At 44.8% G+C, this 12234-nt stretch overlaps 1 protein-coding gene across 1 annotated transcript in view; it reads right to left on the reverse strand.

The window, feature by feature from the left end:
* The window catches only part of NPAS2 (neuronal PAS domain protein 2), a 107500-nt gene that overhangs the window by 45403 nt on the left and 49863 nt on the right, over positions 1-12234 (reverse strand). The window contains 3 exon segments of the mRNA XM_029998674.2: positions 363-454; positions 4243-4391; positions 9617-9670. Coding sequence (XP_029854534.1) covers positions 363-454; positions 4243-4391; positions 9617-9670 — 295 coding nt within the window.

Here is a 12234-nt window from a genome sequence, read left to right on the forward strand (position 1 = left end):
TATTAGGTAATAATAACGCCTTCCAAGAACAGGAGAAAAACTGCCACATGCCCTTTTCCTCACCTCTGTTTGTAAAAATAAAATGTAACCTGTGGTTTGAATCTCTCCCCTGGATTGCATTTCTTGGGAGTTCCTGTGCAGCTTTGCAGGCTGCGGCAGCACAGTGCAACGGTACCATTGAGAGTGAAAAGCAACATGTGGGGACTCTAATGCCTTGTCCCAGTGACAGCTCTGCTTGATGGTCAAATACAGCAGTACCTGAAACCTCCTCTTTCGGAACTGGAGATGGCATTTTATTCTAGACGCATGGGCATTTCCATGACTGCTAGACAAAATTAGGAAAGGTATATATGCGTGTTCACCTCCAACATCAGCTGTGTGAATTCTTCGTTGCTGAGAAATGAAGGCTTCCAGTCCTGCTGAATTTCAGAAATCTCCGTCTGTGCTGAGACTTCTAGACAAATAAAACATTTCAATTTTTTAAATTCAAAGAAACTTGTATCTTGCAAGACTATATATGAGTTGCTATGAAAAGACAGAAATCACCTTTATATTAAAAAATTGCACTTTTCAGCCATGGGTTTTGCATACAGAGACAGTAATGACTATCTAAACTGGGCCTGATCCTGAAATGTTTTCCTCATTTTTTACTCAGCTCAGCTTGAAGTGACTTCAGTGGGAGCCTGTATTCACATAGCCATTGGCCTCAAGCAGCATTACTTGGGTATTGATCAAAAGATAAAACCACTTCGCATGAAATTAAAATCAAGGCAAGGATTAGCACGTGTCAAATTGATATTTACAGTTTACAGCTTCAACCTTAGGATGCCAGAGTGCTAGGGTTCAGCCTACAGCTTCTGTGCCAACTAGGGAGCAGCAAGAAAACTCCTTCAGAGGAGTCCCAAAGGGCCGTGACCCCAAAGAGCAGAGCTATTGCTCCGTTCTCCAAACTGTGAGCAAAACATGAGCATTTGCAGCAGCCTTACACGGGTGCTGCTGCCCTCGCGCTCTCCCTGCCTACCGCCAGCCCCACGGTGCAGGGCAGCCCAGGAGAGGGAACGGAGCACCAGCATCTCATCCCAAATCCTATCCGGAGGGCAGGGTCTCTTTGCTGTCCACCCATAAGACACCAGGGGGGTTTTGCTCCGCTGTTGGCCAGTCCTGGCCCCGCGGCAGCCTGAGGATGCTCACTCCCCGAGGACTTTCCATGGAGGGGTGCAGGCACCAGGGTAACAAGTCACAGCTTCGCACTGAAACGGGGGAGCTGGATGCACCATGGTGAACCCTTTCCTTCAAAAAACAGCCACTCACATGAGCTCTGCCTGAGTCAGACAGGGTTATGGGGGACAGATCTTACAATTTAGAGACACTTGAGCTGGTTTTGTTCACAGCTCACTCTGCTTGTCTAAGAGTGCTCCCTCATTCAGCTCTAGCAGTGAGGGGATGCTGAGCGCAGCCTGTCTTCTCCTTTCAGCACCTCCTGCTAATTAATCCTATTGATTAACACTTCCAGAGCATGTAATACCCAATGCTCCCTATTCGGACCACATAGGCAAACTGGCCAGAGAAATGCAAATGGCTAAATGATATTAAAGACAGTAAATTTATACCAGTGCCCGTGCATAATGGATTGTCACCTAAAAAGAAATCAAAGCCTCCGTTCAGGCTTTGTTAGTGGAGGTGTAGCTGTCTGCTTCTACCAGCTCGGTTGACTCACTTTCTGCACTGCTGGGGGCTCTCACTGATAGCACCGTGGCTCTCCCCAGCCCCCATGGTCTTACACGGAGGTTTCAAAACCAGATTAAGGAAAAAGAGAGATCAGCCCGTCAGATTTTTGTTATATAGTTTCAGAATATAGGATACTTTCAGCAGATCCATCGCTTGGAGAAGCTGATATACATGAAACAGCAACTGTTAGAAGAATTACTTGCGATTTGGGAGATTCTGTGGATTATGAAGAAGGAGGCTGTTTATGAAGAAAAAAATCTGAAAATTGACCTCCTCCTCCGTTATGACTAAAATCTTGGTTTAGCCTACTAAATGAAAGGGAAATATGATTGAATAAACCAGATCCAAAGTATGCTGAAGATAATCAACATTTTTAAATGCTGATGCTTTGTATTATATTGTGTGACTACTAATCTAGTTTAAAAATAGGTAACATTTGCTTTTTTTAGCAAGTGCACAAAAACCAGTCACAGTTTGACCCAATTGCTGTGGAAGGATTTGTGACTGTTAGATTTCTTTTACCTAGTTCATCTTCCAGAAATGAAGTGCCTTTTGGAGTAAATTATTTGGGCTATCAGCTACACTTATCTACACTTATTCAAATCTCATGTGACTGTTCTTTGCTTGGCTTTATAATTGAGCATATTCACATCCTCCTTTACTCTGCCTTGGGCAGCTAAAAAGAAAAAAAGATATGTTATTACCGTCATTTTTTAATAGGTATATACAATTATTAAACTTTGAGATGTCCTAGTCGTGCCCTCCTGCATGAAATCATCTTGTCTGTGGCAAAAATTCATTTAAGGAGAAACCATGCTCTAACAACAGAACCACTATAATTATTTCCTCAATAAGCTTGACATTTGTGACTCCATTATATTGGGGGTCATGATATAAGAGTTTTTACGGTCTTTTCACCCAGAGTTCTCCAGGCAGCACAGGCAGGAGGTGCTGGATGAGCAAAGTGAGGCAGGTAATGCGGTGCATCAGCTTGCAAGAGCCCTTTCTGCTTTCTGGGACCAGGGACGTTCCCCACAGTCACCCACTGAAGTCTCTTCCTCACGGGGCAGAGCAAGAGAGCCCCCTTTTAAACCAGTGCCCTGATTTATAAGGGAGAAGCGTTTCAATTGTCTGCTGCTGGCAGATGTCCATGCGTCAGGGACCCCACAGTGCATGTTCCTCTCATCGACTAGAAACTAGACCAACCAGACTAGATCAGCAGGGTCACAAATGTCCTCTGCCCTCTGTGAGGACACATGTCTAAGGGCCTTAACTGTCACTGCTGTGTGCATTTTACAAAATAAACTCCTGGCTTTCCGAGGCTGAACTTCACTATTGCAACTGCACGCTGTGCAAATGTGACGTAGCTTCTGCTTGTGCAAATGGGGTGAAGCACGCCAGCTATCTGTGGATGCAATTTGCTGAAAGTGACTTCAAAAATTGGAGCCTGTGCTGGTTTTGGCTGGGATAGGGTTCATTTCCTTCATAGTAGCTGGTATGGGGCTCTGTTTTGGATTTGTGCTGGAAACAGTGTTGATAACACAGGGATGTTTTAGCTATTGCTGAGCAGTGCTCACACAGAGCCAAGGGCTTTTCTGCTTCTCCCCCCATCCCACCAGCGAGCAGGCTGGGGGGGCACAAGGATTTGGGAGGGGACACAGCCGGGACAGCTGACCCAACTGACCCAAGGGATGTCCCAGACCTTATCACGTCATGCTCAGCATGTAAAGCTGGTGGAAGAAGGAGAAAGGGGGGACATTTGGAGTGATGGCATTTGTCTTCCCAAGTCCCCGTTAGGCGTGCTGGAGCCCTGCTTTCCTGGAGATGGCTGAACACCTGCCTGCCCATGGGAAGTGGGGAATGAATTCCTTGTTCTGCTTTGCTTTACTTATTAAACTGTCTTTATCTCAATCCACAAGTTTTCTTACTTTTACCCGTCCAATTCTCTCCCCTATTCTGCTGGGGGGCGTGAGCGAGCGGCTGCGTGGGGCTGAGCTGTCGGGGTTAACCCACAGCAATACCGTACCATCCGCAACTCATGCTGTGCTCTCACCATCAACAGGCCTTTTCTGGTCTGAGTTTTCTGCTCACTGTGGAAAATTGAGTCCTACACAGTCCACTGAGGAGCAGGGGGCTGAACAGATTGCTTCCCTGCCTTTTTCTGCAGGGAATATTGCAAATTTCAAGGAAGGGAATCTTCCCTCTGGCCCCAAATCGCTCTTGTTCAAAGCATCCCTCTTCACATGTGCTGCAGGGCACTGCTGTCCGCCTTCCCTCAGTTCCTGACATTTGCCCCCTTCTCTAGCAGGTTGAGAGTCATCCTCAAATAAAGAGCAGCCAAGGAGATGGATTTGGGCAGCACAGTGTCTGCAAATGATATTTTGATGAGATAGAAAAAAAAATACCTTATGTTGGCACTTATGGACCCCTTGAGCCATTCTGATAATCACTGAAGGAAATAGGATATTGTAGTAACCGTCTGGCAAGTGCATGAAGAGCTGCAGTAAATCTTACCATTGTGTTTCTGCAGAAAGCCAATGACTTTTTCCAGCACAGTAGTTTTGTCCATTTTGCGGGTGTTGCCTGGAAGCATGGAGCTGAGCTCTTTGATGAGAACATTAAACTGATCGCGCCTCTTCTTCTCAGACTTGTTACGCGAAGCCCTGTAGACAGGGTTAAAAAAAAAAGGATGAGCAGACCAAGAGGAAAAATCATCATGTACCTCCTCTTTGCAGTGTATACACATGGAAATTAACTTGCTGTGTGCCTCAGTATGTGAAGATTGACAGTGGCCTCCAGCAAAGCTGCAGAGACAAACAGGAGGTGACTGTTCCCACCTCCTGCTCTCGTCTTTGGGCCCCTCTTAGAGTCCAGCGGGGAGATGGAGGCTCTGCTTGCCCCTCTGTGCTGCCTCTAGACACTCCGGTCGAGCCTATGAGGTCGGCATTAAGCCTGTAGGTGAAGGAGCTCTGTCCGTCTCCTAGGCATGCGCAGGACCTTCAAAGTTCACGCAGGCTCTGAGAAGGCACTCAGAGCAAGAAGAAATAGCAATATGGTGACAACAGTAAAATTGTCCATAAAGGAAAAGAGTGGGAACTGGTAAAACTATGGGTCATACCCATCTGTCCAGCCTTAACAGGAGACAGGGATGCCAGTACTGCAGCTCAGCCATTGCACTGGAGCTGGTCCTGACCCAGCTTTGGTCACAGGTCCTCTGGCTACCTCCAAGCTGGCTTACCGAGAGGAATCAGGCTGTTGTCTTCCAGTCATTAAGATCAGGGACCCGAGCAGAGGTTGCTGCAGCTCCCATCAAGTTCCTATGCCACCTAGTTCAGTCTCCTTTCCAAGGTGACAAGGGCAAGCAGGAGGGAGGGCATCAGAAGGACTCATGCCAGCACGGACCGGCTCTGAGGCTGAGGTGTGTTCCCGGACCTGGGGACTCAGAAGTCCTAGCAGGGGTCGCCTGCTTGCCCCTAAGCTCTGTGTGCCACTAGCAAATCACTTAAGGTCACGGTGTCCTGGCTCTTCAGGTGTAAAATGGGGACTCTTCAGCTTTCTTCGCCAGTCTTGTCTGTTTAGCCTGCAGACTCCTCAGAGAGACCCAGCTTCTGCTGCTGCATGTGCACTTTATTTTTTTTTTAAATTATATGTCAACCTATTCATGAGCAAGTATTTTCTGAATTGTTCCCATGAATATGACAATCATTCTACTTGGAGGCTATCACCCAGACTTCTGTAGCCATGTAAAAATAGAAATCAATATAAAATAATAATAATTCTTTTTTAAAAAATAAACAAATAAAAAACAATAATATAATAAATATAATAGAAATAAATAAGGTTTGTTTGTGCTTCTGAAAGGTCCTTAAGCAGACAAGATTTGCCTTGTTAATTACGTAAAGATCTAAAAATCTGGTTACATGTAGACAGGAAAGAAAAGCCAAGAGGCCGGTTCTCACTCTGAGTTTCTTGGTCCCAGATAACTCTGCTGTACCTCATAAGCAGCTCTGGATGCACACTGCTGAAAATCAGAGCAAAATTTAGCCCAGCATCTACATTCCCCCCCAAGGACCAGGATGGCAGTAAACATTTTTAGCAGAGAAATCACTGTGGAGGCTTCTGGATGTTACTACTGACAGAGGGGTAATTTTTGTTTGTCTTGCTCTCAACCCTGAACGCACTTGGAGATATACTGGATAGAAGCCAACACTTGATTATTTTACAGCTTTGAACACAAGAGATTGGGTGGATACTGCCTGACTGATTTCAGCCTGTTCTTATTACAGTGCAAAAGGCTGTCAGAACAAGATGTGAAAAGCTCCAGCCTTATCCTATTTCTGTACAGTTCAAGGGGACATTAAGAACATCAACATTTTACTTTCTCATAATTCAATCCTCAGTTCATTTTAAGCTCAAAAGGTCTTGATCGCCCTGAAAATAAAATAAAACACCAACCGTCTATAGGGAAAGTGTTGCTTTTTCCAAAAAAATAAAGATGCCTTGACAGAAATATAAAGAATCTATTTTTAACACTTGACATTTTATTCACAAAGGAAATATAAAAACTCCTCTAGTGGAAATAACTCTACCAAGATCTGGATCGATGATCACTGTAAAATCTTAAAAAGGGGGAAAAAAATGAGGAAAAAACCACAATTAGGTCATCTAAACTATCCCTGCACAGTTGTAAATGCTTTGTTCAGTCCAGCTGTAAATATCTTAAATAATGCAGTTTTCATCACTTCCCTTGGAAGATTATTCCCTAGCCTTGCTTACTTCACTGCTAGGGCATATCATTTATAGTAAGCCAAAACAGTCTCTGTCTTAATTCCATACTATTCGTCCCAGTTCTCCTCCCTCATTGCTACTCCAAAAAACCACAGTATATCCAGGGGGAAGAAGGAGACATAGTATGAATAAAATCTGGATTTTTAGTGAACACAGCTAAAGGCAATGCAGGACAGCTTGAATTCAGAATGATCAAAATCACCCATTCAAAAACATGTTCTAAATAGCCATTTTCATTCTCTTATATAGTTGCTGCTTATTGTCTTAAAGAGAGACTGATACTTGCTGACTAGTAGCCATGACATCTTGCTGATTTACAATGAAATGAAGCTTTACACTAAATTTCATATTTCTTTTTGCTGTCCAGTGGGATACACGATACATGCATCAAAGCAAGTAACTGTACCACATATCTTCATTCAGATTCTTAAATTTACTTTTTATTGGAGTGGAAAATGGCAGGTGATAGTCCTTATCTATTAAGCACTTTCTTATGGTTCACTTCAAGCCAGTTTTGTCTGCAATTTGGAATTCAATTGAATTGCAAAGTAATTATTTTAAAATAATTTACTATTAAAGCAAGCTAAAAGAAAAGAAGATAGAGAAAAAAAGTGCACAAAGCATGCTTTTTGTTTAAAATTAATAAATCTGTAAAACAAAGTAAGCCTTGTCTAGCATCAAAGACTTCAAAATGAAATGATGGTTTCTGATCTCCAGAAGATCAGAAGACCTCAGAGAGGTCTTCGATGCTCCCAAGTGTGGTGCCATCATATCCATATTTTAGTCCTCAGGTCTTTTGAGTGAAGTAGTGCCTTAGGCAGTCAGAGGATGCAGAATGGGGCTCAAAATAACCAGTGTCCTGAAGGAAAAGCTATACATCTTGGCCAAGTACTGAACACTTGGCACAGGGGTGGGAGGGCAGGTTCCTCTCCTCGGGAGAGGATGGATCCACTTCTCATGTCTGTATAATACAACCTGTATTTACCTAATGAATTGCAGCAGATAGATAGTAAATGGTGTGCAACTATGTCTGTAACCTGAGAAACCCAGCTCCTGGCTTGGGTGCGTCCCCAAAGAGTTAGATCCAGAAATTTCCAGTCTCACCTACTTTTAATACAGAAAATGAAAGAAAAGAACAATTTTCTTGGCTTTTTTATCCCCTCTTGCATTTCTCAGCACTGAGGAACCTGGTTCTTATACCAAATAGAAAAAAAAAAACCAAAGAAAGTGTTTCCCGACAGATGAGAAGTCCTCGGTTTTCAAGACACAACAGCAAAACGTTCAGGCAGTGGCTTCTCCCAGCTTTGACTCTCTTTAAAGTTTTGGAAGAAAACCTGTAGCTTTTAAATGAATCTGAATGGTTTTAGTATACTGAAGTAACTGTAGACTTCCATGAAGCCTCTCATGATTTCAAACTTAATTTCAATTTGGCTTTATTTCTAAAAAGCAAAATGTACTTAAATTGCAATTTAAAGAAGCGATTTCCTTTTCTCATTTTCAAAGTTACCATTTTTTTATCCACCTTGATAGAGGCCTGCCCCAGGGTTTGACAAAAACTCCCTCCTCCAGGAACAAACGGCATGAAAACCATACCAGATGGCGATGACAATCGCCGATAGCGACGATACGTGTTATCCTATTTTTGTCCTATAAGCATTCGTTTAATGCGTTGGGTCGTGGGTTTTTGGTTTTTTTTTCCTTTTTGAACAATTAGCACACAAATATCTTGAAGATAACCGCGAAGCGGCGACGCGCGGTGGGCTCGCTCCCCCTGCTCCCCCCTTCCCCGACCCCGGGGCTCTGGGGAAGCGGGACGCCTCTCCCCGTGCTACGCCCTCCCCGACGAAGCCACCTCTTCGCGACATGGCGGCGGGAGCCATCCCTTCCCCGAGCCCACCTCCTCCCCCGGCCCCGGGGGCCTGCCCGGTCGAGAGACGGCCGGGCAGAGCCGCGGGCAGAGCCGTACCCCGCGTCGGCCCTCTCCCGGGCCCGAAGCCCCCCGGCCCGGTGCGGAGCGGCAGCAGGGCGGCATGGCGGGCCCCTGGCCTCCGCGGATCCCCCCTCGCGGGCCTGAGGGGAGGCCGCTGGGTCAGCGCTTGGCTCCCGGTAGGAATGGCCGGCCTTCCGCAGCCCCGGCGCGCGCACCTTTAGAGGAGGGAGCCAAGGGGAACGGCTGAGCGCGGTTGCAGCCTGTGCTGACCTATATTGGTGAGAAAAAGCTGCGGGGAGGAAAGAAGCGGAGAAGGAATCAAAAGAGATGAAACTGGATCAACTACTTGTGCCTGGACTGGAAATACTCTCATTAGAGGGAACCAAGGGGAAAAATGCGGGCAGCCCACGGCTCCCTCTAAAGCAATTAAACTGCAGGCTGCAGTATTGATAACGCATCCGGAAAAAAAAAGCCTCGAATGCTTCCAAACAGCTTTTCTGCAGATGCCAGTCAGACCTGACAGTTATTAAGAGTTTTATTGCCACGGGTCTTCTGCCTTGAAACACGCCCTTTCCCTCCCCAGAAAGCGTTCAGAACAATTTCCCGCCAACCGGGACTTGATGAGGGAGTGCAGAATGTACGTGAATAAAGGTTTGTGCCAGTTTAGGGCTGACACAGCACTTTTCGTGGTCTTTCTCTGCTCCGAAGGGAACTTCTGGGTGTTTTCATTACTGTGAGATAGGCATTGCTGAATAAATGACCATCATAAGGGGAAACCCCCCCACTTTTTTAGTTCTTTTCCTTTCGCAAAATGTTTTTTGTAAAAACCCCACATTTTAATACACTGGGGAAGCTCAGGTGATGTATTTATAGCGGCAGGAGTACATTGTTGGTTCTTCAGTTCTCATGTTCTGCAGTAACGTGAAGAAAATGATCAATGCCTTGGCTTTTTTGACATTTTCCACAGGAAACATTGCTACATTATTTTCTTCTTACAGCGCAGCCAAGAATAGGAATCTGTGAGATGGCAGTTTTTCAAGTTATGCTTGGCTGTATTTTACTCTCTCTCTCTTTGATTAATTGATTATGGGTAAAACAGCTTCTGCAGCAACAAACAGTATCAAGCTCATCACAGGTTAAACAGAGAGTTATAAAAGAAAAAGTGCTCACCTCTTTGCCCTGTCTTTCTCATCTTCATCCATTAGATTGTCTAAGCAGGTTTTTCTGTTGAAGGAATGCAAGAATCATTATGAATTGTCATTTTGTTAGCTCTACTTGCAGGTTAATCTCAGAGTTGCTCTATTTCATTTTAATAACAGAGCGATGATATCCAGGTCAGATAAATGTGTCAGCAGTGCTTTATGCCACAGTCCTTGATTTTAGGAAACATCCATTGTGGATAATGTTATTCCTGAGCGTCACACTAGCCTTAGGGGCTCCAGCCAGGGATCAAGGCTTCCAGGCACAACATGGTGTGCCAGCACAGTACAAAACCAGCCACTTCTTGGGGGATTTTTTTGGTGTGGAGGTTACTCTCTGCAAACTTGCAGGCTGGATGAACCCTGTGGTCTGCACAAGTTGAAAAGGCATTTTCAGCACCCCCACGTTCCCCCAAAAGCCATCCCCAGTGCAAGAGCCAGCATCACCGATGCCTCCGACTTCCCAGATGCCGCTTCCTACTGGGAGGCTCTTCATCCTCCTCTGTGCGCCCTGACCCAAAGCCAAAAGTGACAGTAGTAACTCTACTGAATTACACCCCAAATTCAAGTGTCCTTATAAACCCCACTGCCTAAGCTGCACTGTGAAAAAACCCTCCCATAGCCCAGACAGACCATCTGCCTGGCCCTGCCGGCACCCAGTGTGGGGACTGCACCATCCCCGTCACTCTTTTTGCTAATCTTCACCAAAATGTTGTGACCTGCCGTCAGGTTTATAGTCCAACTGCTCCGGCAGTTTGAGCTGCAAGGAGAAAGTACTCTGAGCACAAGATGTGTTCATAAAACCATAGAGTAAAAGGGGGTAAACTGGGTAAATTAAGTAAATTCGTGTAGGCAAGGAGAAGGGAGAAATGCAAAAGCAGCCCAACTGAAGGCTGAGATCCTCAGAAACACTTGTCGCCAGCTCACTGCCCACCCTCCTTTGCTCCGTGGCTTTGTGAGAAAGCGATGCTTGAGCTGTAACTGCTTCAGCCCGAGGAGGAAGCCCTGTGCTGCTGCAGCCTCTCACGGCACCTCGCGCCCATGTCAAGAACAAAAGCCGCGTGCTGCTGCATCCCACACAAATATTTTCCGAACCGGCAGCACAATGCCGCTGCAAACCCTGGATATTGCCAAAGCATCATTTTCAAAGCAGTGGTGTAATGACAGGCAATGATAGCATTCATTTTCAAAAATTAATGTTTCTCATTTAATGAGTCCTCAACATGTAAGAGATGAATAAAATTGGAGGGGGGGAGGAGGGAAGTTAATTGCTAGGCATTATTTAAGCCCATGGTATTTTCCACATATGAGTCACACATAAATTTGCCTGTTTAAAGAACATTTTATGAAAAAAACAGGAGTGAAAACTTATTGGTAGTAAGAACAGTGGATAAATTCCCTCCTTCTGCTACTAGTTCTGTTACAGCAATATTCTACCTGCTCATTACTCAACAGTTAGCTAAGAACATGAAACTACCCTGTAATTTTTTATCAAATAAAAGAGTAATGAGGAATTAAAGCCACAGGTCACTGATTGGAGGGTAAAGCTACTACTTCATGGCTTTCAGCTCAGTGATGGAGGAGCATAAATAGGAAATATGAAGGCCGAGGGACTGGCTTTTTTAGTCATAACTGGCAAATTTAAGATGCTGAATTCTATTGTATAGAACAAAATAACAAATAATACCATGTAGTTTTTAGATGGTTTTTCAGATATTTATTTGGCCTTGCAAAACAGCCAAGTCAGCCATATCACAATCCATATTTTAGACTAGGAAAATCTATAGACTCAGTAAAATTTTATTTATCAGTGTTTTACAAATACTTTAGGTAGTTATTTGCCCAGTCCCAGAATCAGACTGCTAGCCCAACAAGTGTGTTTTCAAAAAATTCAGGCTAAAATGTAGTGACAAAATTCAGTGGGTTTTGTTGTTATTTGCTCACTTATTGCAACCAAAGTGTTCACCTATGTTATTAAAGAATAAAGTAGGCATCATCAATATGCAAAGGGTTAGCATTTAGGATTTTGCTGTCTTTCTTTGCTAGACCTTTGCTCAAAATGCTCTGTTGCATGCACCCTTGTTGAATCTAGGGTATGACAAGCAAAATAGGGCAGTGTCAGCAGAAGAAGTCGCTTTCTCTGAATCCCTGAAGGTATTCCTCTGCTGCACCATGGCCTCCTCTGGTGGTGACAGATTCCCAGTAGAAAGCAGGAATATGGGGACGAGAGCTCTGGGTGGCTCTGAGGAAGGATGGGGGTGGATGGGGCAGTCAGCATCAGTGCTGCTCAGCCCCGGCTGGTTTGGAGAGGCACAATGTACCTAATGGAAAGGGGCTTACTACAGCTGTACCTTATAAACCATCAAGGAATTATACTGCCGGGAAGCCTCTAACCTTATGAGAGAGCAACAGGTCTAACTGGTCTGTTCTGCCAAGGATTTGGCTAGATCTGTAAAGCAATTCATGGCCAGCTTCCAGTAAACAAGGTTTCTCACTGACTGACATGAAATTCTGGACCTGCTGTGCTGTTGCTAGTGTTAGACAATATCTAATTGTCATTTTGCTTCTGTTTGCTCACACGGCAAAATC

The sequence above is a fragment of the Aquila chrysaetos genome, chromosome 23 (genome assembly GCF_900496995.4).
Source record: "Aquila chrysaetos chrysaetos chromosome 23, bAquChr1.4, whole genome shotgun sequence".
In the NCBI taxonomy this organism is placed as follows: domain Eukaryota; kingdom Metazoa; phylum Chordata; class Aves; order Accipitriformes; family Accipitridae; genus Aquila; species Aquila chrysaetos.